At 47.4% G+C, this 27,923-nt stretch overlaps 1 protein-coding gene across 2 annotated transcripts in view; it reads right to left on the reverse strand.

Annotated features, from left to right (window-relative positions):
- Positions 1-634: 634 nt before the first annotated feature.
- Positions 635-27,923, reverse strand: part of LOC141082272 (uncharacterized) — a 35,207-nt gene continuing 7,918 nt past the window's right edge. The window contains exons 2-7 of one of the 2 annotated variants that reach the window (XM_073566214.1): positions 27,517-27,666; positions 27,208-27,387; positions 27,001-27,124; positions 26,820-26,917; positions 26,531-26,621; positions 635-2,102 (exon numbers count right to left, since the gene is read on the reverse strand). In XM_073566214.1, the coding sequence (XP_073422315.1) occupies positions 784-2,102; positions 26,531-26,621; positions 26,820-26,917; positions 27,001-27,124; positions 27,208-27,387; positions 27,517-27,666 (1,962 nt within the window). In that variant the 3' untranslated portion in view covers positions 635-783. Of the gene's footprint in view, positions 2,106-26,530; positions 26,622-26,819; positions 26,918-27,000; positions 27,125-27,207; positions 27,388-27,516; positions 27,667-27,923 lie in introns of both variants that reach the window. The other variant, XM_073566213.1, reaches the window with a different exon arrangement.

Below are 27,923 nucleotides of genomic sequence, written 5' to 3' on the forward strand. Positions count from 1 at the left end.
TTGGAATCAATAAAGTTTAGTTTTATCCTTGTGTCAGGAAACATGAGGAATGAAGAGACAACCCATTTAAGAAAATTCAATTTTGGCTAAAACTATTCCATCATTATGAACATAAAAAAGGCTTCTCCCCTATGTGACATCGCTGATGTTTATTAACAGCTGATTACCAAGTAAAATATTTCCCACATGAAAAAGGCTTCTCCCCTGTGTGACTGCTCTGATGTCTAACAAGAATTGCTTTCCGGTTAAAATATTTCCCACATTCTGAACAGGAAAAAGGCTTCTCCCCTGTGTAACTTCTCTGGTGAGGTGGCTCAGTGGTTAGCACTGCAGCCTTGCAGTGCTGTAGTCCTGGGTTCAACTCCCCCACCAAGAACAACATCTGCAAGGAGTTTGTATGTTCTCCCTGTGTTTCCGTGGGTTTCCTCCCACATTCCAAAGACATACTGATAGGGAATTTACATTGTGAGCCCCATTGAGGACAGCGATGATAATGTGTGCAAACTGTAAAGCGCTTCAGAATATGTTAGCGCTAAATAAAAAGAAAGAATATTATTATTAGTAAGATTCCATTTCTGGTTAAAACATTTCCCACATTATGAACAGGAAAAATGACTCCTCCCCGTGTGGGATCTCTGATGTGATCAAGATTTATTTTCCATCTAACATGAAAGAAGTTTCTCCCCTGTGAGAGTTATTTGGTGTGGAACAAGACTCCCTTTCTGGTTAAAAATTGTTCCACATTGTGAACATGAAAAAGGCTTCTCCCCTTGTGTGAGTTCTCTAGTGCCTAACACAATCTGATTTAGTGCAAAAACATTTCCCACATTCTGAACATGAAAAAGGCTTCTCCCCTTTGTGAATTCTCTGGTGTCTAACAAAATGTGATATATGTGCAAAACATTTCCCACATTCTGAACAGGAAAAAGGCTTCTCCCCTGTGTGAGTTCTATGGTGATTAACCAAATCTGATTTCTGGTTAAAACATTTCCCACATTCTGAACAGGAAAAAGGCTTCTCCCCTGTGTGAGTTCTATGGTGATAAACCAATTGTGATTTCCAGTTAAAACATTTCCCACATTCTGAACAGGAAAAAGGCTTCTCCCCTGTGTGAGTTCTCTGGTGAGTAACAAAACGTGATTTCTGTATAAAACATTTCCCACATTCTGAACAGGAAAAAGGCTTCTCCCCTGTGTGAGTTCTATGGTGATTAACCAAATCTGATTTCTGATTAAAACATTTCCCACATTCTGAACAGGAAAAAGGCTTCTCCCCTGTGTGACTTCTATGGTGAGTAACAAAATTTGATTTCCGGTTAAAACATTTCCCACATTCTGAACAAGAAAAAGGCTTATCCCCTGTGTGAGTTCTATGGTGATTAACCAAATCTGATTTCTGGTTAAAACATTTCCCACATTCTGAACAGGAAAAAGGCTTCTCCCCTGTGTGAGTTCTATGGTGATAAACCAATTGTGATTTCCAGTTAAAACATTTCCCACATTCTGAACAGGAAAAAGGCTTCTCCCCTGTGTGAGTTCTCTGGTGAGTAACAAAACGTGATTTCTGTATAAAACATTTCCCACATTCTGAACAGGAAAAAGGCTTCTCCCCTGTGTGAGTTCTATGGTGATTAACCAAATCTGATTTCTGATTAAAACATTTCCCACATTCTGAACAGGAAAAAGGCTTCTCCCCTGTGTGAGTTCTATGGTGAGTAACAAAATTTGATTTCCGGTTAAAACATTTCCCACATTCTGAACAAGAAAAAGGCTTATCCCCTGTGTGAGTTCTATGGTGATTAACCAAATCTGATTTCAGTGTAAAACATTTCCCACATTCTGAACACAAAAATGATTTCTTTGCTTTAGTAGCAGTTTGTTTTATAATGCCTCTTTTGTGACATTGATTTCCCTTATTAGTCAGTAATGAATCAGAAGATGGGACCTGTTTCATAGGATCAGATGACAGATCTTTGCTGTGAATGGATGATGATATATCTGGAGTAATGGAATTCACTTCAGTTGTATCTTGTAGGATCTCATGATCATCAGATTTAAAAATTGAAGATGTCAGCTGTCCCTCTGATCTCCTGGTACAGTCATCTGCTAAGGTAAAAAACAATTATTATTTATTAATAAAAATATCCTTTAGTTTTATATTTTTGAACATTTCTACTTAAACTGTCCATAAAAATGGCAAGCTATGTAAAAAACTAATTATTTACCAAGACAATGACAGTTCACACTCTAATAGAAAACCTTGTTGGATGAACCAGTAGTGTGTGGTGTTCAACTGTTTGTTCATTCTGCCTCCCAAATGTCAAATACAAAGAAACCAATCAATGTTATGTAGGCAAAAATAATACCAATTCTTATCTCACAAAAAACAAGTCCCCACTCAGGTCCATCATCTGTCAATGGAAAAACAGAGGTTCCCGCACTATTAGTGGCTCAAAGGCTGTTGAAAAGCAACAGGGTTTCTATAAACCAATCCAGCAAAATCCGCTCTCACTTCTGAGTCTTGCAGTGTGCGCAAACAACATTTAGGATCCCTGTATTTAGCAATATTATAGTGAGAAGAATCCACTTAATTTGCGGTGTCTCCTGTGCTGGGTAATAAAATGGCAAATGTGTAATTTTCACTCCAATATCCACTGCGTGTTAATTTCTGGAAAGTTGCTGTAGAGTCAAAATATTCACTCCTCCTACACACGTGGTCAAAATTGTTGGTACCCGTTGTTTAATGAAACCCACAATGGTCACAGAAATAACTTTAATCTGATAGTAATAATTAAAAAATCTATGAAAATGAACAACTGAAAGTCAGACATTGCTTTTCAGCCATGCTTCCACAGAATTTAAAATAAATAAAACTCATGAAATAGGCCTGGACAGAAATGATGGTTCCCTTAACTAAAATATTTTATTGCACAACCCTTGGAGGCAATTGTTGAAATAAAATGATTCCTGTAGCTGTCAATGAGACTTCTGCACCTCTCGACAGGTATTTTGGCCACTCTTCAAGAGCAACTGCTCCAGTCGTCTCGTGTTTGAAGGTTGCCTTTTCCAGACGGCATGTTCCAGCTCTTTCCAAAGATGCTCATTAGGATTTAGGTCAGGGCTCATAGAAGGCCACTTCAGAATAGTCCAATATTTTCCTCTTAGCCATTCTTGCATGTTTTTAGCTGTGTATTGTGTGTCATTATCCTGTATGACCTGCGACTGAGACCAAGCTATCTGACATTGGGCAGCACATTTCTCTCTAGAATCCCTTGATAGTCTTGAGATTTCATTGTATGATGGAGATTCTAGACACCCTGTGCCAGATGCAGCAAAGCAGCCCCAGAACATAACAGAGTCTCCTCCATGTTTCACAGTAGGGACAGTGTTCTTTTTGTGATATGCCTCATTTTTCCATCTGAGAACATAGAGCTGATGTGCCTTGCCAGAAAGTTCCATTTTTGTCTCATCTGTGCATAGGACATTCTCCCAGAAGCTTTGTAGCTTGTCAACATGTAGTTTGGCAAATTCCAGTCTGTTTTTTAATGATATTTTTTCAACAATGGTGTCCTCCTTGGTCGTCTCCCATGAAATCCACTTTGGCTCATACAACGACATTTGGTGCGATCGGACACTGATGTTCCTTGAGCTTCAAGTTCACCTTTAATCTGTTTACAAGTTTTTCTGGGCTCTTTTGTTACCATTCGTATTATCCGTCTCTTTGATTTGTCATCAATTTTCCTCCTGCAGCCATGTCCAGGGAGGTTGGCTACAGTCCCATGGATATTAAATTTCTGAATAATATGTGCAACTTTAGTCACAAGAATATGAAGCTGTTTGGAGATGGTCTTATAACTTTTACCTGTAACATGTTTGTCTATAATTTTCTAATCTCCTGAGACATCTCTTTCCTTCGCTTCCTCTGGTCCATGTTGAGTGTGATACACACCATGTCACCACACAGCACAGTGAGTATCTGTAGCCTCTATACAGGCCACTCACTGACTCCAGGATTGTAGACTCCTGTGATGCTAATTAGTGAACACACCGCGATTTACACATTCTGTGGAAGCTTGATTGAAAAGCAATGTCTGACTTTCATTTGTTCATTTTCATAGCTTTTTTATTTATTATTACTTTTGTCAGATTAAAGTTATTTCTGTGACCATTGTGGGTTTTTCTGTCATTAAACGAGGGGTAACAACAATTTTGACCACGTGTGTATAGATTATAACCCTCAGTGAATTAATTTATAACATGGAATCACTTTATGGGGATTTCGACTATTCTGGTTTTCTGTCATTTATTTATATTAGGGCTTCTGCATATGGTGTGTCCAATCTCAACTGGGATCTGTTCCTGCTGTCCAGCTGGAGTAATCTGCTCCCTACTTCAGCCAATTGTAAAAGTACCACACCCTACTAAAGTGCAAAGCACATGGCCGGAATCTGCCAGATACAGCGCTGTTCTCCTCTGGTTCAGTCCTCTGTGCTCAGCTTGCGGCTTGTGTATTTGTTTCCTGCTGTGACCGTGGCCCGTTTACTGACTACTCTTGTGTCTTCTGATTCTGTATTCTGGCCTTCTGGTTCTGACCCAGCTACCTGACTAGTCTTCTTGCCATCTAACACCACAGAATAGCAGGTAACACCATGGTCCAAGCCTAGGGGTCCCAGCAGTGTAAGTCCAGATTCATGTAATGGTATTAAAGGGTGATGAGCAAGGCAATCCTTGGGATATGGAAAGCAGAGAAGATAGAGCCAAGCATGTTCATGGTGGACATCTTTTGAGCTGCCAGGTGACCATGAACAGTGCTCCCAATACATTGTGTCTGCAAACTATTCCAGCTAGATCTGCATTCAAATAGCTAAATGGCGCTCCTTCCCTTCTGAACACTGCCATGTGCCCAGACAGTAGTGTACAACCGTATGTACGGTATAGTGCGAAGCTGGAAAATAATTTGTAAGATTCATTTGTTTTCTATTATCCTTTGTGAATAATTCCAAACTTACCACCACATAAAGTGACACACGTCAGATATTAATAATGGGGCCTGATTAAGAACACAAATCTGGCTGCGGGAAGAGGTTAAATCAGAGGATTTTGGACACTACTGTAATCAAAAACTGTGACTATAGACAATACCATCTACAGAAATGATCAAACTCCACAGTCTCCATCAGTAATAAATGAGCAGCTAGTGGTGAAACCTCTCTGGGGTAATTAGAGTATGGGGCTCGGTGACGTCACAATCTAATCTATCGTAAGGGCCAATATTTTCTGTCAGATGAGTTTCATGAAGAAATATTACACATTTAAAGAGAACTGTGTATAATAGTGCAGAGCTGAGATGTCTTAAAGGGAACCTGTCAGCAGGATTGTGCTCAGTAACCTACAGACACTGTCAGGTCGGCACCGTTATACTGATTACAATGATACCTGGTGATGAAATCCGTCTTGTTGTTGTTCTTTAATCTGTATTTGTAGTTTTCAGTTAATGATATTCTCGGGGTCGGGGCTGTGGGCGGGGCTGTGGGCAGGGCTTTTTGTGGTGCTCTGATTACATATTCATCTGTATTAGCTTATGACAGGTTGCTGATCCCTCACTGACCTGCCCCCATTATTACATAATGCATATAATAGCATTGATATTATTGTTGATAATGCCTATAATATTGTGGCTATTGTGAGGCTTAGAAAAAAAATTACATCCAGCAAAATGACACCAGTGGCGCCTGCGCAGTAGCCTCTATCTCTTACTTATAGACGCTACTGCGCAGGCGCCGCCATCGCCAGTGACATTTTGCTGGATGTAATACAGATGAATATGTAATCAGAGCACCACATAGAGCGCATATTTTTCTACAAGTGATTTTCTATCTTGTCAGCACATTCTACGTACGCTGTCATTTGGCTTTATAGTTACAGATCTGTGCAGGTAACGGTCAGCATCTTCTAATGTGAAGCAGAGAATGGCTAATGAAATCAATTATTAAACCTTATATACGTCAGTTCAGATATGGTGTACCAAGATGGCGTCTGTGTCTTCAGACAACACCCTGGAAGGAATCCTTGGAATGCAGAAGCTGAGATACTGGATACCATATATGAAAGTGAAGCTGAAATGGACCTATCATAGAGTGACACTGGCTACTCAGGAGATTGTGTGACACCCATTTCCTGTCTCTTTGTCTTGAGAATAAACTTCAGTTGTGTGCAAGCCTTTGCTGAGAAAGGAGTAGACATCTAACTCTGTGTTCGGTGTGACTCTTTAAGCGTGCACTCGGCCTATATTGGGTCAGTACAAGCAATCATATAGATCTTGCCTTAAGGGATCACCCTCACACTAATACCACGGGGTAGGTGGATCCTCCAGGTAGTAAGTTCTATATAAAAGGGCTTTCAATGCCCAAAGTCATTTGAACAGTTTTGGGTGGAGAATGTTGTGGTCTAGAGGCAAAATGGTGATCATGGTGATATGGCCGGACTACACCACCGATAAAGCAGCCACAGCCGGTGACTGAGAAGAATCTGTGACTTCTCTGCATTCAGTGGTTAATAGTGTTGAGCATTCCGATACCGCAAATATCGGGTATCAGCCGATATTCGCGGTATCGGAATTCCGATACTGAGTTCCGATACTTTTTGCATATCGAATACCGGAATCGGAAGTTCCCATAATGCTATGAGCCAGTTTGATTTGATTAAGCCAATGAGGAATCCTCAGAAGTGTGGGCACATCCTGTTAGGCATGTAGGCATGTTAACTAATGGCATGGCTGTGATTGGCTGCTGAAATGATGTCATGATGCACTATAAAAGCCGCCGCCGCCATTTAGGGTTCACTTTGCTGTGAATTCAGTTAGGGACAGGCTGCTGTTGATGACTCTGAGGGACAGTTAGAGATAGCGATTTGCTATAGAATATTGTGCTTTACCCAGGCTACATTATCAATCACTGTAGCTTTCTTTTGCCTTGCAGCGCTGTTCACAGCTGTCTGCAACGTCTGTGTGAGTGCAGCTCACGCTGTAGTGTGTCCTGCAGCCACCTCTGGTTGTAGGCCGCTCAGCGTGCGTCACTGCCTCATACATATTTATTTTTGTTTTATTGCTGCTCATTTTTCATTAATTCTCCTATTAGTGTGCATCCATCCGTATCCATCTACATTGGTTGCAAACACTATAGGAGTAGACAGCGGAGCCTTTCTGCAGCCTTTCAGTGCTAGTGCCCAGTTCTCTGCACTGTTCACGGCTGTCTGAGAGGTCTCTGTGTGTGAGTGCAGCTCACATTGTAGTGTGTTCTGCAGCCACCTCTGGTTGTAGGCTGCTCAGCGTGCGTCACTGCCTCATACATATTTATTTTTGTTTTATTGCTGCTCATTTTTCATTAATTCTCCTATTAGTGTGCATCCATCCGTATCCATCTACATTGGTTGCAAACACTATAGGAGTAGACAGTGGAGCCTTTCTACAGCCTTTCAGTGCTAATGCCCAGTTCTCTGCACTGTTCACGGCTGTCTGTGAGGTCTCTGTGTGTGAGTACAGTAGTGTGTTCTGCAGCCACCTCAGGTTGTAGTCCGCTCAGCGTACGTCACTGCCTCATACATAGTCCTTTTTTGGTTTTACTGCAGCTCATTTTTCCTGATTTTTTTCTCCTATTAGTGTGCTTCCATCTGTATCCATCTACATTGGTTGGTTGCAAACATATATAGGAGTAGATAGAGGAGCCTTTTTTCTGACTTGTGTCCTTCAGCTGCAGCCAGATTAGTATTACCCTATTTTTTGGAGCCTCATCTTTTGCATTGTAGGTTACCTTCCTGCATTGTAATAGCTCCAAAAAGTTTGTGATACTATCGCTTTCACATCTTTGGTCACATCCTTTTTGTTTTTTTGAAAAAAAACCACTTAAATAAAGTTCACCAAACACTCCACTTGACAGTTGTGTAGGCCACATTAGCTCATATTAAAGTGTAGTCCACACACTTTATAAAATTAGTGTTTCTTATACCTGTTACCAGCTGTTCAGGAATAAGCACACTAAGCCGCCCCTTTGTACATTTCTGCCTATCTTTATCAGTCTACCAAGATGAAGAAGGCAGGGAGTAAGGCACGTGGTCGTGGGCGTGGAGTTTCAGCAGGGAGAGGACGTGGGGATTCTGTGCCTGCTGCGGGCACTAGTGACTCACCATCCCCCAGTTTTACCAGGCAACAATCCTTTATGAGCAGCTTTGTAGGACCTCGCTGTACCCCACTGCTTCGGGATGCACAAATTGAAGCCGTTGTCGGATGGATGGCAGCTAATGCATCGACTTCAATGACTTCCACATCCTCTCAGGGCCAGAGCACTGAAGAGCAACCATCTGTCTCTTCACCACCTGCCAAATTGCCCAGGCAGTCAGAGAGCCCTGGACAGGAGCCATCTCTACTTCTGTTCTCTGAATCTCTTGGCTTGGAAACAGGGGGCCAGCCAAGCAGCATTCTAGAATGTGAAGAGGGAGTATGCAATGATGCACAACTGCTTTGTCCCTCTGAATCTGAAGAGGCGGGTGGGCCAGTGCTTATGGTCAGCACACCTCAGTACGCATCAGTTGATGAGACTCAGGTGCCACTTTCTGGTGCGTACTGTGCTGACGAGACTACCCAGGAGAAGCAGGTGTTTGAAGAGGGGAGTGTAGATGATGAGGTCTTTGACCCATCATGGCGCGAGGAAAAGGAAGGTGGTGGGAGCAGCTCTGAGGAAGAGATTCCCCAAACGGCCAAAACAGGAGGGAGAGGGAGGGGGCAGACTTGGTTGCCTGTAGCCTCCACTTCGGCACCCATTAGGAGCATTCCTCTTCCAAAACCCAAAACGGGCGCTCCCAGGACTTGCAGAGCGTGGTCCTTTTTTGACACAGTTGCAGATGACATTTGCTTTGTCAAATGCAAGCTGTGTAATCATAAAGTCAAAAGAGGGAAAAGTGTCAGCAACCTCAATACCACAAATATGTGGAAACATGTGCAGACCAAGCATGTGGTGGAGTTACAAAGACACACTGAAGACATAGGCCAAGTTACAGCACCACCTATCACCTCTTCAGCTCGTGTTGTAGCCTCTTCCTCCAGCTCACACACAGCTGGTTCAGCTTCCTCACAGGATCGCCATGGAAGAACCTCTGGCACTGTTGTCCAGAGACCCAGTGACATTCCACCCACAGCACCACGTTCCCTGTCATCCTCACACTCCCAGGCCACTCTACAGCCATCGGTAGCACAGGCATGGGAGAAAAGGCGGCCATACTCGGCAAACCATCCCCGAGCACAGGCTCTGAATGCTGGCATTGCAAAACTACTGGCCCTTGAAATTCTCTCATTCAGGCTGGTGGAGACTGACACTTTCCGTAACTTCATGGCATTGGCAGTCCCACAATACACCGTGCCCAGTCGCTTTTATTTCAGCACGCAAGCCGTCCCTGCCCTGCAAAAGCATGTGGAGGGAAAAATTAAACATGCGCTACTAAACGCCGTCAGTAGCAAGGTCCACGTGACCACCGATGCGTGGACCAGTAACCATGGACAGGGACGATACCTTTCCCTCACTGCCCAATGGGTCAATGTTGTGGTGCCGGGTACAGATCTTGAGAGTGGCGCTGTATGTGTTCTGCCAACTCCAAGGATTGCAGGAATCCAGTCTGTACACATTGACTCCTCCTCATACTCCAGTTCCTCAGAATCAGTGCTGCAGGAGCCGTCACGGTCTACCTCCACATGGACCCGTGAACGCTTAAACGATATGAGCACAGCCGTGGCCAAACGTCAACAGGCCATACTGAAATTAATTTCTTTGGGGAATCGAAGCCACACAGCGCAGGAGCACTGGATTGCCATCAAGCAGGAGAGCGACGTGTGGTTTGTGCCAGCGAAACTCCAGCCAGGCTTGGTAGTGTGTGACAATGGCCGAAATCTGGTGGCAGCTCTGGGCCTAGGCAACCTCACTCACATCCCATGTCTGGCACATGTGCTCAACTTGGTCGTGCAGAGCTTTCTGAGGGACTATTCGGATCTTGATGCACTGCTGCATAAGGTCCGCATAGAGTGCGCTCACTTGCGGTGTTCCAGCATGGCAAGATCGAGCACTGCAGCTCTGCAGCGCCGATTCCGCCTTCCGGAACATCGCATCATATGTGACCTACCCACCAGGTGGAATTCAACGTTACATATGTTGGAGCGGTTGTGTGAGCAGCAGGCAGCAGTAATGGAGTACCAGCTGCATCAGGCGCAAACAAGTCGCACTGTGCGCCGGTCACACTTCAGCACCACTGAGTGGTAGAGTTGAGCGAAACGGGTCGAAAAATTTCAAAAGTCGCCGACTTTTGGCAAAGTCGGGTTTCATGAAACGAAACCCGACCCTAGGATGAGGTCGGCCACGAGGTCGGCGACTTACGCGCCAAAGTCGCGTTTCAAAAGTTTGTTTAGCGCTCTTTTTCAGCCAATCAGGATCCACGGACACTGTGGGCAACGTGATGACATAGGCAGGGGTCACCACCATCTTTCAGAAGGGCATGCAAGTGATTGGCTTGCTTTGGTGGGCGTCACAGGGGGTATAAAAGGGCGTGCACGCCGACCGCCATCTTACTTCTGCCGATCTCAGGATAGGGAGAGGCTGCTGCTGATTCTGTAGGGAGAGCGTTAGGCAGGGAAGAAGACAAAAAAACTGCTTCTGCTGCTAGCGATTTGGCCTGCGCAACACACCAGTCACTGTGTGTGCAGTGCAAGGGGAGGCTATATAGTGGTGTATCAGTGGTGTTGGTTGTTGGGCTGCCTTCTAAGGCTTCCTGACATTCCTGCATTGCTGTTTACCCACTGCTCCGCAAACTGCTTTTTTAAAAGCAATCCCAATTTTTTTGTTTTGTCCTGCTGGGAAGAAAAAAAAACTGCTTCTGCTGCTAGCGATTTGGCCTGTACAACACACCAGTCACTGTGTGTGCAGTGCAAGGGGAGGCTATATAGTGGTGTATCAGTGGTGTTGGTTGTTGGGCTGCCTTCTAAGGCCTCCTGACATTCCTGCATTGCTGTTTACCCACTGCTCCGCAAACTGCTTTTTTAAAAGCAATCCCAATTTTTTTTTTTTGTCCTGCTGAGAAGAAAAAAAAACTGCTTCTGCTGCTAGCGATTTGGCCTGCACAACACACCAGTCACTGTGTGTGCAGTGCAAGGGGAGGCTATATTGTGGTGTATCAGTGGTGTTGGTTGTTGGGCTGCCTTTTAAGGCTTCCTGACAGGCTGGCATTGCTGTTTACCCACTGCTCTGCAAACTGCTTTTTTAAAAGCAATCCAATCTCCCTTATCCTCTAGTCACTTTTGTCACAGCTGTGCCATCGAGCCTGTAACATAGCGCTCAGATATCAGTGGGCCTCACACAATCCAAAAGTGTCCAGTGTCCACAAGTGTGTGCAGAAATTCAAAATCTCCCTTATCCTCTCGTCACTTTTGTCACAGCTGTGCCATCGAGCCTGTGACATAGCGCTCAGATATCAGTGGCCCTCACACAATCCAAAAGTGTCCAGTGTCCACAAGTGTGTGCAGAAATTCAAAATCTCCCTTATCCTCTAGTCACTTTGGTCACAGCTGTGCCATCAAGCCTGTCACATAGCGCTCAGATATTCATTGGGCCTCACACAATCCAAAAGTGTCCAGTGTCCACAAGTGTGTGCAGAAATTCAAAATCTCCCTTATCCTCTAGTCACTTTGGTCACAGCTGTGCCATCGAGCCTGTCACATAGCGCTCAGATATTCATTGGGCCTCACACAATCCAAAAGTGTCCAGTGTCCACAAGTGTGTGCAGAAATTCAAAATCTCCCTTATCCTCTAGTCACTTTGGTCACAGCTGTGCCATCGAGCCTGTCACATAGCGCTCAGATATTCATTGGGCCTCACACAATCCAAAAGTGTCCAGTGTCCACAAGTGTGTGCAGAAATTCAAAATCTCCCTTATCCTCTAGTCACTTTGGTCACAGCTGTGCCATCGAGCCTGTCACATAGCGCTCAGATATTCATTGGGCCTCACACAATCCAAAAGTGTCCAGTGTCCACAAGTGTGTGCAGAAATTCAAAATCTCCCTTATCCTCTAGTCACTTTGGTCACAGCTGTGCCATCGAGCCTGTCACATAGCGCTCAGATATTCATTGGGTCTCACACAATCCAAAAGTGTCCAGTGTCCACAAGTGTGTGCAGAAATTCAAAATCTCCCTTATCCTCTAGTCACTTTGGTCACAGCTGTGCCATCGAGCCTGTCACATAGCGCTCAGATATTCATTGGGTCTCACACAATCCAAAAGTGTCCAGTGTCCACAAGTGTGTGCAGAAATTCAAAATCTCCCTTATCCTCTCGTCACTTTTGTCACAGCTGTGCCATCGAGCCTGTGACATAGCGCTCAGATATCAGTGGGCCTCACACAATCCAAAAGTGTCCAGTGTCCACAAGTGTCTGCAGAAATTCAAAATCTCCCCTGTCCTATAGACACCTTGTACCTTGTTTTACATTACTATATAGTTTGTTGGATTTTGTCTACATTTCTACCAAAAATGAGGAAGGCTGGTGGAAGAGGCCGTGGAATTGGGCGGGGGTTGGCAGCTGGTAATGATGGTGTTGGATCTGATGGTAGTGGCAAGAGCAAAATAGGACCGAATGCAGGAGGTGTTGAGCCTGCGTCATCGTCTGGCTACATAAGGCCTCGAACGCTTAGTTTTCTAGGAGTTGGCAAACCGCTTTTAAAGCCAGAGCATCAGGAAAAAGTTTTGTCTTACATTGCTGACTCAGCCTCCAGCTCTATCGCCTCCTCTTCTTCAGTTGTAAAAAGTAAAAGCACTGAGTCGTCATTGGAGGCTCATGTTCATGAACCACACCTTTCCTTGTGTCCTTCACCCCAACCAAGATTGAAGGATGACGCAGGCCATACTACTGATTACTCCATGGAGCTGTTTTCACATACCATGCCTGGATTATCAAGTCAAATGGTGAATTACCCAGGCCAAGATGAATCTGACATGGAGTGCACTGATGCACAGCCGCTGATGGATGATTCTGCTGGTACATTCACTCAGAGCACTACATTGTCCTCGCAGTGTACAGAGCCAGATTCTGACCCTGATGAGACTCAGGTGCCCCTTCCCGCACACTATACCACCATACACGGTGACACAGAGGAAGGTGCACATGACATAGAAGAGGAGGTGATGGATGACCCAGTTGTTGACCCAGATTGGCATCCATTGGGGGAAGAGGGTGCTGCTTCCAATAGCTCAGATGAGGAGCATCCACAGCAGACATCGACATCGCAACAGCTGTTATCTGGCAGGCCCGGAGCACTCCAAAGACAGGTTCCAAACATCAAAAGAGTTGCTGGACAGCTTGTCCAGAGGGTCAAAAGATCACAGCGTGCTAGGCCGCAAAATGTCTGCCAAAGTAGGAAGAGTGCAGTGTGGCACTTTTTTGACCAAAATCCTCATGATCAGGCCAAGGTTATCTGTAAGAAGTGCGCAAAGACCTTTAGCCGAGGGAAAAATCTGAAAAATTTGAATACCAGTTGCATGCTTAGACATTTAACCAGCATGCACTTGCAAGCGTGGACACAACACCAAACCTCAAGTGCCACATGTGCAACTGATCACAACGAAGGTAGTCAGCAACGCTACATTGTTTCCCCCACTGTAAGCCCACCGGTTAGCACAGCAGCAAATGTTGAGGTGTCGTTGCAAGGCCACAGCAGTCAGGGAATCCCACTGTTATATCAACGAAAGACTGATTCTAGGCCATCAGAAAGAACACCAACTCCATCACCATCATCAACCCTCTCTCAGTCCGCCCTGTCCACCGCTACTTCCACCATATGCAGCTCTCAAGTCCAGCTCACCCTCCCAGACACTATGAGTAGGTCAAGAAAGTACTCAGTCTCTCATCCGCGTACACTGGGTTTGAACGCCCACATTGCCAAACTAATCTCGTTTGAGATGATGCCCTTTCGGTTGGTGGAAAGCACAGCTTTCCGCGAACTCATGGCCTATGCAGTACCACGCTATGACCTACCCAGTCGCCACTTCTTCTCTCGCAAAGCCATCCCAGCCCTCCACCATCATGTGAAAGACCGCATTGTCCATGCACTCAAGCAGTCAGTGAGCGGAAAGGTGCACCTCACAACTGATGCATGGTCCAGTCGGCATGGCCAGGGCCGTTACGTGTCCATCACTGCGCACTGGGTTAATGTGGTGGATGCAGGGTCCACAGGGGACAGCGGTGGTGGGACAGTGCTGCCTAGCCCACGGTATAGGAAACAGTTGGCTGTAGGCGTTTGACCCTCCTCCTCCTCCTCCTCCAGAAGCGAAAGCTCGTCCACAGAGCGCAGTCGTACGAGCACTCCATCTGCAGCTGCCACTGTTGCACACGATGTGTCCCCCTATCGAGCAGCTAGTGGAAAGCGTCAGCAGACTGTGTTGCAGATGATGTGTTTGGGCAACAGACACACCGCCGAGGTGCTGGCCGAGTACTTGAAGCGACAAACAGAGTCATGGCTGGGCAGTGTACATCTTGAGGCAGGCAAGGTAGTTAGTGATAACGGCCATAATTTTGTGGCAGCCATAGCCCTTTCAAAACTCAGCCATATACCTTGCTTGGCTCACACCTTGAACCTGGTGGTGCAGTGCTTCCTCAAAAATTATCCGGAGTTAACAGCCCTGCTCCAGAAGGTGCGAAGACTGTGCGCGCACATCCGCCGGTCGCCTGTACACTCCGTTCGTATGCAGAAGCTGCAGCGATTGCTCCACCTTCCCAACCACCGCCTCATTATCGACATTGCAACAAGGTGGAACTCCACCCTGCACATGGTGGAGCGGCTGTGCGAGCAGAGGCAGGCCATAATGCATTTGTGGGAGGATACACGGCCAGGCACTTTGAGAGCAGACATGGAGTTGACAGGTGTGCAGTGGTCGAAGCTGAAAGACCTCTGTAAAGTCCTTCAGTGTTTTGAGGAATGCACACGGCTGGTAAGCGCAGACGACGCCATCCTAAGCATGAGCATCCCACTTATGCGTCTGCTCATGCAAACTTTGACGCACCTTAAGGAGCAGGCGTCTGCAGCCAATGTTGATGAGGAGGAAGAGGAGGAGGGAATCCTTGATGACATTCAGCCATTGTCTGCTCAGGGACCTCTCCTGGACGAGGTGGAGGAAGAAGAGGAGGAGGATGATGGGGATGATTACTTAGGGGAGGAGGGTGCATCTCGTGGGGCAAGTGAAAATGTTGGCGTGGCAAGGTCTGGTACAGGGTTTGTGCGTGACTGGAGGGATGTGGATTTGCCAGAAAGTGCTCCTCCAACCAGCACTCGCAGTGCATCATTGACATCGGGAACATTGGCCCACATGTCAGATTATGCCTTGCAGATCCTAAAAAGGGACCCCCGCATTGCCAAAATGATGAACGATGACGACTACTGGTTGGCCAGCATCCTGGATCCACGCTATAAAGGCAAATTACAAAACATCATGCCACAGGAGAACCTTGACCTAATATTGGCTAATAAACAAGCAACTCTGGTAAATCGGTTGCTTGAGGCATTCCCAGCACACAGCAGCGGTGATGGTTCTCACACGAGCCGTACGGGCCGGGGGCAGCTTGGCAGAGGTGTTCGTGGTGCACACAGCAGAAGTGGCGTTGGAGACAGGGGTTTCATGACAATGTTGTGGACTGATTTTTCAAGTACCGCTCACACAACTGGTAATACTGCATCGATGGAAAGTGACAGGAGACAGCAGTTGTCAACTATGGTTACAAACTACTTTTCCTCCCATATCGATGTTCTCCCACACAGGTCATTCCCCTTTGACTATTGGGCCGCTAACTGGACACCTGGCCTGAATTGGCACAATATGCCTTACAGGAGCTCGCTTGCCCAGCTGCAAGTGTGCTATCGGAAAGAGTCTTCAGTGCAGCTGGATCAATCCTGACAGAAAAAAGGACCCGTCTGTCAACCCAAAATGTGGATGATCTAACCTTCATTAAAATGAACCACGCATGGGTTTCCAAGGATTTTGTCCCACCTTCCTCTGATGACACATAGGGTGACAGAAAAATGGCTTGCTTTGGTCCACCTCTTCCTGGGACTTGACCTATTTCACCTTTTGCATCAGCTGAATGTCCAACATCAACATATGCCACTTTCTAAAACTCCCTAACTGTGCTGCCTCCCCCCCCCATGGCCGGGGTCACCACCTAGCGCACGACACCGTGCGAGTGCCGTTGCCCTGGACAGGTGGGTAGGCCGACTCTTGGGCGCGGGCACTGGTACAGGGTCCTTCATAGTGCAATCAAGTGTCTCTGACGGTGGTGGTGCACACCCGCCGTCAGACACACCGCCGTACTATGAGGGGCCCAGTGCCAGTACCGACGCCCACGAGTGGGCCCCCCTTGCTTGGGCAGGGCCCCAGCATTTGCAATCTTTACCTCTCCCTGCTCCTCCGCTGTGTAGTCTGGGCCGTCAAATCCATACTGTGCCTGACACCGTCTGAGCCTGCCTCCTGATGTATAGACATATATTTTGAATGTGTACGCTATCCATACATGTTATCCGGGGAAACGGTACCCTTTCTAACCTTTGTGCAATCACGTGTAATCCATACTGGGCCTAACACCGTCTGAGCCTGCCTCCTGATGTATAGACATATATTTTGAATGTGTACGCTATCCATACATATTATCCGGCGAAAAAGGTACCCTTTCTAACCTTTGTGCAATCACATGCAATCCATACTGGGCCTAACACCGTCTGAGCCTGCCTCCTGATGTATAGACATATATTTTGAATGTGTACGCTATCCATACATGTTATCTGGGGATACGGTACCCTTTCTAACCTTTGTGCAATCACGTGCAATCCATACTGGGCCTAACACCATCTGAGCCTGCCTCCTGATGTATAGACATATATTTTGAATGTGTACGCTATCCATACATGTTATCCGGGGAAACGGTACCCTTTCTAACCTTTGTGCAATCACGTGCAATCCATACTGGGCCTAACACCGTCTGAGCCTGCCTCCTGATGTATAGACATATATTTTGAATGTGTACGCTATCCATACATGTTATCTGGGGATACGGTACCTTTTCTAACCTTTGTGCAATCACGTGCAATCCATACTGGGCCTAACACCGTCTGAGCCTGCCTCCTGATGTATAGACATATATTTTGAATGTGTACGCTATCCATACATGTTATCTGGGGATACGGTACCCTTTCTAACCTTTGTGCAATCACGTGCAATCCATACTGGGCCTAACACCGTCTGAGCCTGCCTCCTGATGTATAGACATATATTTTGAATGTGTACGCTATCCATACATGTTATCTGGGGATACGGTACCCTTTCTAACCTTTGTGCAATCACGTGCAATCCATACTGGGCCTAACACCGTCTGAGCCTGCCTCCTGATGTATAGACATATATTTTGAATGTGTACGCTATCCATACATGTTATCTGGGGATACGGTACCCTTTCTAACCTTTGTGCAATCACGTGCAATCCATACTGGGCCTAACACCGTCTGAGCCTGCCTCCTGATGTATAGACATATATTTTGAATGTGTACGCTATCCATACATGTTATCTGGGGATACGGTACCCTTTCTCACCTTTGTGCAATCACGTGTAATCCATACTGGGCGTGAGAACGGCTGGCGAGCTGTTAAGCAAGCTACAGCACCTGTGGCTTGCACACGTAAGTTTTTCATTTTTTCAGGAATGACGGTTAGGCCTAATTCCGGAACTGCGGTTGACCTGCACTTACTGGGAAATCATTGTTCGCGGGTAATAATTGTAATCAGTGATCCCCATCACTAACGTTGTTCAGCGGGTTATCTGCACCTGTAAGCGACAAACGCTGGCCTTTTCAGTGTAGCGCACATGCAGCCACGGACATGTAAGGGCATGACACACCAGTTATTGGCCAATCTCATGTGCCAGAGCCTCACGTGTCCCTCTAGTAAGCCGGACTCGGACCGCGGGGCATGACGGAGTCTCGTTCATTAACGGAATTAAGCTTGCAATGTGTGCATCTGTTCTGTAGCTGGCATGGTTGAGGTTTCCCAGGTGGAGTCGAATTTAACCGTAGGCTCCACTCCTGGTGGTGCCCTTCTGGACATTCCTTTAAGGTTCAGCTTTGCAACCATACTGCCCACGTAAAACAAACACTTTGCCTTCATGAACGCTGTTTGGAGGGTCATGACTCGTGGGAATAACGCCGCCCAATCAGTTAACCTGCTAGAGAGATCGTTCGTTGCTCCTAAGCATGACATCACACTCCCTAGGAAGAAGGTAATGCCACTGTGGCGACCGTACTCCTGGGGGCGACACAAGTGCACTGATGCCCAGCCACTGCTCGATGAATCTGCTGGTACATTGACCCAGACCACTACATTCCCCTCGCACGCTACACGACCTGAATCTGACCCTGATGAAACTCAGGTTACCCTTCCCATATACAGTTCCATCTTACACGGTGACAAAGAGGAAGCTGCAGATGAAAGTGCAGGTTCGGCCCACCCGCCATCAGACACACCACCGTACTATCAGGGGCCCTGTGCCATTGCCGTCGCCAACGAGTGGGCCCCCCCTGCTTGCTCAGGATCACAGCACTTGCAAAGTTGAAATACTGTGCAGTGAGATGGAAGATGGGGACGACGAGGAGTCCAGACAAGTACAGGGATTCCCTAGCGAGGAGACTTATTTGATTGTTTTCAATGTTGGGACAGCAATTTTTGGGGAGCACTATACTCTGGAGAATGATAGATGGGGCCCACCATACACTGGAACATTCCAAAGGTGGACATCAGACACTGGAGCAGCATTTACAGGGCCCATTATACACTAGAGCATTAGAAATGGGGCCCATTATGTTTGGAGCATTATTTGGGCCCATAAGACAGTGGATCTTCATCCATGGGGACCAACATATACTGTAGCATTATGTGAAGCTCATCATATACTGTTTCAAACATTATATGGGACCAATGATTCTGTATGGAGAAATAGATGGGCCTCGTCATGAGATGTAAAAAGTGAGGTATTTTTCATTGTACTATACCGCTATTTCTCTGCCTTATCGGAGCATGATGAGTTGTGGTATGTGTTAAAGGGGCGCTCTTTCGCCCAGGGCACATAAAAACCTGCAGCCAGCCCTCCCCCCCCACAACTTTAGCCAAATAACCCCCATTTTTCAGTGCGTAACTTGTATTATGAAGTTAATTAAGGTTGACAAGCTTAAGTAAGAAGAATTGATGCTTTTGGCATTCAAATGGGCACTGTAGGTGTGTTTCCTGTCCTTCTCTCACTGCCGACTTTTATTCCCCATTGACTTACATTGGGTTTCGTGTTTCGGGACGACCCCGACTTTTCCCTATAATCGGACGATCTTGCTCGACCCGACTTTTGGAAAAGTCGGGTTTCACGAAACGAAACGCGACCCTAAAAAACCAAAAGTCGCTCAACTCTACTGAGTGGGCCTCTATGAAGGACATCTGCCACGTTTTGCGTGCCTTCGATGATTCCACGCGGATAGCGAGTGTAGATGATGCACTAGTGAGCATGACTGTCCCCCTTATCTGCCTGCTTCAAAAAACACTGCAAGCACTAAGGGAGGAGGTTTTGGAAGAGGTGGAGGATGAGGAGTCACAAATGCCATCTGCTTCTGGACAGTCTGCGCAACGTGGTTCCTCACAAAGGCCTAGGCAGGGGACACTTTGTGAGGAGGATGAGGAGGAGTCAATGGAGGAGGAAGACATCTCTTCAGAGGAGGGAGGTACACAATGCTCTAGTAGTCAGTATGTAGAGCGAGGGTGGGGTGATGCAGAGCAGGCAGAGATGACACCTCAAGCAGGGGACAGCGCTTCTTGGGCAGTTGGGAGTCTGCAGCACATGGTTGATTTCATGCTGCAGTGCCTGAGAAACGACCGCCGCATGGCCCACATTCTCAACACGGCTGATTATTGGGTGCACACCCTCCTAGATCCTCGCTACCGGGACAACTTACAAAGCCTCATAACACCGTTGAACCGGGAGCGTAAAATGCGGGAGTACCAAGACACACTGGTGCATTCCATCATGTTCTCCATTCCACCCGAGAGCAGTGCTGCTAGTGCTTTACAAAGCAGCTCTGTGCGTCGAGCCAGTGGAGGAAGCTCTGCACAAAGAGGGAGCAATGGCAGTGCCTCAGCACAATGCAAGACCAGTATGGCCCAAATGTGGCAAAGTTTTGTGTGCCCGCCACAAATGTCTACACCATCACAGACAGCTCCAGTCAGCAGGAGGCAACGTTTCCGTCAGATGGTGACAGACTACATGTCTTGCCCTCTCAGTGTACTCGAAGATAGCTCTTCCCCCTTCAAGTTTTGGGTCTCTAAGCTGGATACATGGCCAGAGCTTAGCCAGTATGCATTAGAGGTGCTGGCTTGCCCTCCTGCTAGTGTATTATCGGAACGCGTCTTTAGTGCCGCAGGTGGTGTACTAACAGACTGTCACACGCGACTATCCTCCGATAACGTTGACCGGCTTACTTTTCTGAAAATGAACAAGGCCTGGATCTCGCCGGAATTTGCCAGTCCTCTTCCAGAATAAATAATTGGTTGGCAACAGTATCCAGGTCTCCTGTTGTGTTCATGTTTCTACCACCTGAACTGTAATCCCTGGGCTCCAACACCGCCAGTTGTTGCTCAGAATTGCCGTCTACACAGAAGAAAACACTAGCTCCTGTGTTAGTGGGGTTCAGTAACACCAGCTGCTCCCCTGCTGTGTGTCCGGCAAAGTCTCCTGCTGCCTCCACATTCATCCCAACATCAGATATTAAACTTGCTCCAATTCGGCCTTAGCCTACTCCATGAATGACCCTGGGCTCCAACACCGCCAGTTGCTGCTCAGAAGTGCCGTCTGCGCAGAGAAAAACACTAGCTCCTGTGTTAGTGGGGTTCAATAACGCAAACTGCTCCCCTGCTGTGTGTCCAGCAAAGTCTCCTGCTGCCTCCACATTCATCCCAACATCAGATATTAAACTTGCTCCAATTCGGCCTTAGCCTAGTCCATGAATGACCCTGGGCTCCAACACCGCCAGTTGTTGCTCAGAAGTGCCGTCTGCATAGAGAAAAACACTAGCTCCTGTGTTAGTGGGGTTCAGTAACGCCAGCTGCTCCCCTGCTGTGTGTCCGGCAAAGTCTCCTGCTGCCTCCACATTCATCCCAACATCAGATATTAAACTTGCTCCAATTAGGCCTTAGCCTACTCCATGAATGACCCTGGGCTCCAACACCGCCAGTTGTTGCTCAGAAGTGCCGTCTGCACAGAGAAAAACACATGCTCCAGTGTTAATGGGGTTCAGTAACGCCAGTTGTTCCCCTGCTGTGTGTCCGGCAATGTCTACTGCTGCCTCCACATTCACATTACTACTGATTTCACTGATTTCAAACTTGCTCCAATTAAGCCTCTGGCTCCACTGTCTCTAGTATTTACCCTGGCCTCCAACACCGCCAGTTGCTGCTCAGAAGTGCCGTCTGCACAATCAACATTTGTTCCTGTGTTACTGGGGTTCAGTAACGTCAGCTGTTCCCCTGATGTGTGTCCGGCAATGTCTCCTGCTCTGTCCACATTGGAATGTGGACAGAGCAGGAGACATTGCCGGACACACATCAGGGGAACAGCTGACGTTACTGAACCCCAGTAACACAGGAACAAGTGTTGATTGTGCAGCCGCCACTTCTGAGCAGCAACTGGCGGGGTTGGAGGCCAGGGGAAGTATTAGAGACAGAGTGGAGCCAGAGGTCTAATTGGAGCACGTTTAAAATCAGTAGTAGTCTACAACAGATATTAAACTTGATGAATTTAGGCCTCAGCCTACACCCTGATTGACCCTGGACTCCAACATCGCCAGTTGCTGCTCAGAAGTGCCGTCTGCACAGTCAACATATGCGCCAGTGTTATTGGGGTTCAGAAATGTCATCTGATCCCCAGCTGTGTGTCCGGCAATTTCTCTTGCTCTGTCCACACTCACACAACTACAGATTTTAAACTTGCTCCAATTAGGCCTATGTCTCCACTCTGTTTGTAGTCTTTTCCCTGGGTTCCAGCACCACCAGCTGTTTCCCGGAATTGTCTTTGGCACAGGTACTCCCTCCTGCCCAGCCTGGTTCCAGCACGCCTGCTGTTTCCGGGTAGTGTCAATGTAACTTTGCCACCAATACGTTGTCCTGTCGTGTTGCGGTCGGGTTAGCTGAGTCTGTGGTGCCTGCAGTTTATGGGCTTCCTATGTGGGCTGCGGAATCTGGCAACAAAGGCTGGTTCCATAGTGCCAATAGGACAAGCACCCCCTGTAGGACTGTGAGTTTCGGTAACTGCGGCCGGCTCGCGGCCTTGCAACTTTTTTTTTCATGGGTACCTTCTGCTACCCATCCGGGTTCCAGCACCGCCAGATGGTCCTCGCTAGTTCCATTGGCTCTTGCAGCTTCTGCTACCCATCCGGGTTCCAGCACCATCAGCTGGTTCTCGGCAGTGCCTTTGGCTTAGGTGCCTCCTTCTCGGTATCCAAGTTCCAGCAACGTCTGCTGGTCCTTGGTAGTGCTTTCTAGCACAGGTACCTCCTGCTTAGTAACCAGGTTCCAGCACCGTCAGCTGGTCCTCAGTAGTGCCATTGCCTCTTGTTCCTTCTGCTGCCCCTCCGGGTTCCAGCACCATCAGCTCGTCCTCGCTAGTTCCATTGGCTCTTGCAGCTTCTGCTACCCATCCGGGTTCCAGCACCGTCAGCTGGTTCTCGGCAGTGCCTTTGGCTTAGGTGCCTCCTTCTCGGTATCCAAGTTCCAGCAATGTCTGCTGGTCCTTGGTAGTGCTTTCTGGCACAGGTACCTCCTGCTTAGTAACCAGGTTCCAGCACCGTCAGCTAGTCCTCAGTAGTGTCATTGTCTCTTGTTCCTTCTGCTGCCCCTCCGGGTTCCAGCACCGTCAGCTCATCCTCGCTAATTCCATTGGCTCTTGCAGCTTCTGCTAACCATCAGGGTTCCAGCACCGTCAGCTGGTTCTCGGCAGTGCCTTTGGCTTAGGTGTCTCCTTCTCGGTATCCGAGTTCCAGCAACGTCTGCTGGTCCTTGGTAGTGCTTTCTAGCACAGATACCTCCTGCTTAGTAACCAGGTTCCAGCACCGTCAGCTGGTCCTCGGTAGTGCCATTGGCTCTTGTTCCTTCTGCTGCCCCTCCGGGTTCCAGCACCGTCAGATGGTCCTCGCTAGTTCCATTGGCTCTTGCAGCTTCTGCTACCCATCCGGGTTCCAGCACCGTCAGCTGGTTCTCGGCAGTGCCTTTGGCTTAGGTGCCTCCTTCTCAGTATCCAAGTTCCAGCAACGTCTGCTGGTCCTTGGTAGTGCTTTCTAGCACAGGTACCTCCTGCTTAGTAACCAGGTTCCAGCACCGTCAGCTGGTCCTCGGTAGTGCCATTGGCTCTTGTTCCTTCTGCTGCCCCTCCGGGTTCCAGCACCGTCAGCTGGTCCTCGCTAGTTCCATTGGCTCTTGCAGCTTCTGCTACCCATCCGGGTTCCAGCACCATCAGCTGGTTCTCGGCAGTGCCTTTGGCTTAGGTGCCTCCTTCTCGGTATCCAAGTTCCAGCAACGTCTGCTGGTCCTTGGTAGTGCTTTCTAGCACAGGTACCTCCTGCTTAGTAATCAGGTTACAGCACCGTCAGCTGGTCCTCAGTAGTGCCATTGCCTCTTGTTCCTTCTGCTGCCCCTCCGGGTTCCAGCACCATCAGCTCGTCCTCGCTAGTTCCATTGGCTCTTGCAGCTTCTGCTACCCATCCGGGTTCCAGCACCGTCAGCTGGTTCTCGGCAGTGCCTTTGGCTTAGGTGCCTCCTTCTCGGTATCCAAGTTCCAGCAACGTCTGCTGGTCCTTGGTAGTGCTTTCTGGCACAGGTACCTCCTGCTTAGTAACCAGGTTCCAGCACCGTCAGCTAGTCCTCAGTAGTGTCATTGTCTCTTGTTCCTTCTGCTGCCCCTCCGGGTTCCAGCACCGTCAGCTCATCCTCGCTAATTCCATTGGCTCTTGCAGCTTCTGCTAACCATCCGGGTTCCAGCACCGTCAGCTGGTTCTCGGCAGTGCCTTTGGCTTAGGTGTCTCCTTCTCGGTATCCGAGTTCCAGCAACGTCTGCTGGTCCTTGGTAGTGCTTTCTAGCACAGATACCTCCTGCTTAGTAACCAGGTTCCAGCACCGTCAGCTGGTCCTCAGTAGTGCCATTGGCTCTTGTTCCTTCTGCTACCCATCCAGGTTCCAGCACCGTCAGCTGGTCCTCGGTAGTTCCATTGCCTCTTGTTCCTTCTGCTGCCCCTCCGGGTTTCAGCACCATCAACTGGTTCTCGGCAGTGCCTTTGGCTTAGGTGCCTCCATCTCGGTATCCGAGTTCCAGCAACATCTGCTGGTCCTTGGTAGTGCTTTCTAGCACAGGTACCTCCTGCTTAGTAACCAGGTTCCAGCACTGTCAGCTGGTCCTCGGTAGTGCCATTGGCTCTTGTTCCTTCTGCTGCCCCTCCGGGTTCCAGCACCGTCAGCTGGTCCTCGCTAGTTCCATTGGCTCTTGCAGCTTCTGCTACCCATCCGGGTTCCAGCACCGTCAGCTGGTACTCGGCAGTGCCTTTGGCTTAGGTTCCTCCTTCTCGGTATCCAAGTTCCAGCAACGTCTGCTGGTCCTTGGTAGTGCTTTCTAGCACAGGTACCTCCTGCTTAGTAACCAGGTTCCAGCACCGTCAGCTGGTCCTCGGTAGTGCCATTGGCTCTTGTTCCTTCTGCTGCCCCTACGGGTTCCAGCACCGTCAGATGGTCCTCGCTAGTTCCATTGGCTCTTGCAGCTTCTGCTACCCATCTGGGTTCCAGCACCGTCAGCTAGTTCGCGGCAGTGTCTTTGGCTTAGGTGCCTCCTTCTCGGTATCCGAGTTCCAGCAACGTCTGCTGGTCCTTGGTAGTGCTTTCTAGCACAGGTACCTCCTGCTTAGTAACCAGGTTCCTGCACCATCAGCTGGTCCTCAGTAGTGTCATTGTCTCTTGTTCCTTCTGCTGCCCCTCCGGGTTCCAGCACCATCAGCTGGTTCTCGGCAGTGCCTTTGGCTTAGGTGCCTCCATCTCGGTATCCGAGTTCCAGCAACATCTGCTGGTCCTTGGTAGTGCTTTCTAGCACAGGTACCTCCTGCTTAGTAACTGGGTTCCAGTAACGTCAGCTGGTCCTCGGTAGTGCCATTGGCTCTTGTTCCTTCTGCTACCCATCCGGGTTCCAGTACCGTCAGCTGGTTCTCGGCAGTTCCTCAGCCTTCTTGTACCTTCTGCTACATTTCCAAGTTCAAGCCTTTGGAAATGGTTTTTGGTTATCACTCTGGATCTCCCTAACGACGACCCTGAAGACGACGACCCTGAAGACCACCCCGAAGAAGACGACGACCACGAAAACGATGACCCTGAAGACGACGACCCGGAAGACCACCCCGAAGAAGACCAAAAAGATGACCCTGAAGAAGATGACCAAGAGGACAAAGAACATGAAGACAACCACCAAAATACAGAACAACAAGAGACAGAAGACCAGAAGCAGATGACCAAGAAGCAGAAGAACAAAAAGCAGAAGAACAAAAAGCAGAAGAACATTAAGCATAAGACTAAAAATCACAGCAAAAGATATCTAAATTATAAGCAGAAGAAGACTAAGCAGTGTATGGGGGTGAGTCCGTTCCTCCTCGTGGTGCCCCTGGAAAATGCCTGCTGCTGCAGGCCAAACTGAACGCGGACAAATCCTGTTGTAAATCTTTTGTGACAGGCAGAATGGAAGGCCTAATCTTCAAACTTTTATAGATAACAACTACAGGAATGCCTGTCACAAATAAGAATATGTTGAAGAAGAAGAATAGAAAGAAGATGAAGAAGTAGAATATGAAGAAGAATAATATTTGATTAAGAAGAATATGAAGAATGTAAAAAAAAAGAATAATAGGAAGAAGGTAAAGAAGAAGAAGATGAATAAGGTGAAGAAGAAATTGATGAAAAAGATGCTGCTGCTGCTGAGGATCATGAAGGAGAAAGTGTGGGAGAAGTAAAAAAGAAGGTGAAGAGCATGGAAGTAGTGAAACATACATATCTGACAGAATATAAAAAAGGTTAACATAGTCAATATCTTTGTAACTCCGAACGTCTTTAAAAAAAAAAAATTATTCCTGCTATTCCATTTGATTGGGCTAAACCTCTATGCCTTTAATGTCTCCTCCACCTTCCCCAATACATTCTATATTATTATTAGTTGTTTTTCTTCATGTAGAATTAACCTACAAGGAAAGAAAGGGTTTATTTTAATTCCGATATTTCTGTCCCATTGACTTGCATTGGTTTCCAGTATCGGAATCGGCGATATCCGATACTTTTTGGGTATCGGTCCGATCCAATCCGATCCGATATTTCATGATATCGGATGGTATCGCTCAACACTAGTGGTTACTACTCACCTGGGCAGTCATATGTGGGAATCTCCTCTTTACACCACTCATCACCCCTCACATATGTCTCTGTAGTATTAATATGGGTCAGATCTTCACCCTGAAACACATATTGTGAAAGTCACTGACAGATGGAGAAGTCCCATCTATGATCAGCTCTAATCCTGCCATCTCCACCGTTCTCATTACACAAGTATAAAACATATAATACTGGTGGATAAAACAAGACTGAGCACAAGACCTTCACAGCCGTCTACACATCAAAGGGGAGATCTCCTGACACCTTATCTCCACCTACCTGATGATCCTGAGGAACATTGGAATCTTCTTGGTTACAGTCCTGTGGAAGAAGAGGATGGGGACATCTCTCTGGTGTTGTCCTCTTACTGGATAGATCTGGAGGAAACACATACAGGGACTGAATTCATTCTCTACATACAGATAATTATAGGCCATGTGTATTTAGTCCTGTCTATTACCTAGTGATGTGAGGGGCTGGGGAACCTCCATTATGACATCCTTGTACAGATCTCTGTGTCCTTCTAAATACTCCCACTCCTCCATGGAGAAATAGACAGCGACATCCTGACACCTCATAGGAACCTGACACATACAATGATACCGTCATCCCCCCGATCCCTTCATAGTGTTACTGTATAATGTCCCAGCATTCCCAGCAGTGTCACCTCTCCAGTCAGCAGCTCAATCATCTTGTAGATGAGTTCTAGGATCTTCTGGTCATTGACGTCCTTATGGATCAGTGGGTGAGGTGGAGGCCCTGTGATTGGGCTCAGGGGTCTTCCCCATCCCTCAGACACAGGGTCCTGACAGCGATCACTAGAGGTCTTGTTCACCACTGTGTAATCCTGGTTATGGAGAGACACATTAATAAATCTCACTACAGACATTTCCAGAGTCCTCACCTTTCCAGTTCTGTCCATCTGTTATTCCCATAGATAAGAATGATGTAATGTGACGTCATCAGAATCTCTCACCTCTCCAGTGAGCCGGAAGAGGATTTCTAGGGTGAGGTGTAACATCCTCTCCGCCATCTTGTCTTTGTCCATATCAATCTTTGATGGGTAAATCAGGAAAATTCTCTTTTGTAGAAGATCTTCACTGAGAGGATCCGATATTGTAGAGACCTGAATGAGAAGAAGATGATCCGATGTAACATCATAAGAATCCTGTGTAATAATACAATTACTGGAGATAATAAGGGAAACATATGAGGAGATTTATTATTTTACAGGGTTGTTTTCTTCCCTGACATCTACTAATAAAACCTATATATTTAGGCCACAGACAACAAGCAGTTTCCTCCTCGGAGTCGGCAGCTGAACACGTTCCTCATAGACTCATCTTCCATAACGCTAATTCTCGTCTCATTACCGACACTGGA

The sequence above is a fragment of the Dendrobates tinctorius genome, unplaced genomic scaffold (assembly GCF_039654945.1).
Source record: "Dendrobates tinctorius isolate UK_male_01 unplaced genomic scaffold, ASM3965494v1 ptg000017l, whole genome shotgun sequence".
Taxonomy (NCBI): domain Eukaryota; kingdom Metazoa; phylum Chordata; class Amphibia; order Anura; family Dendrobatidae; genus Dendrobates; species Dendrobates tinctorius.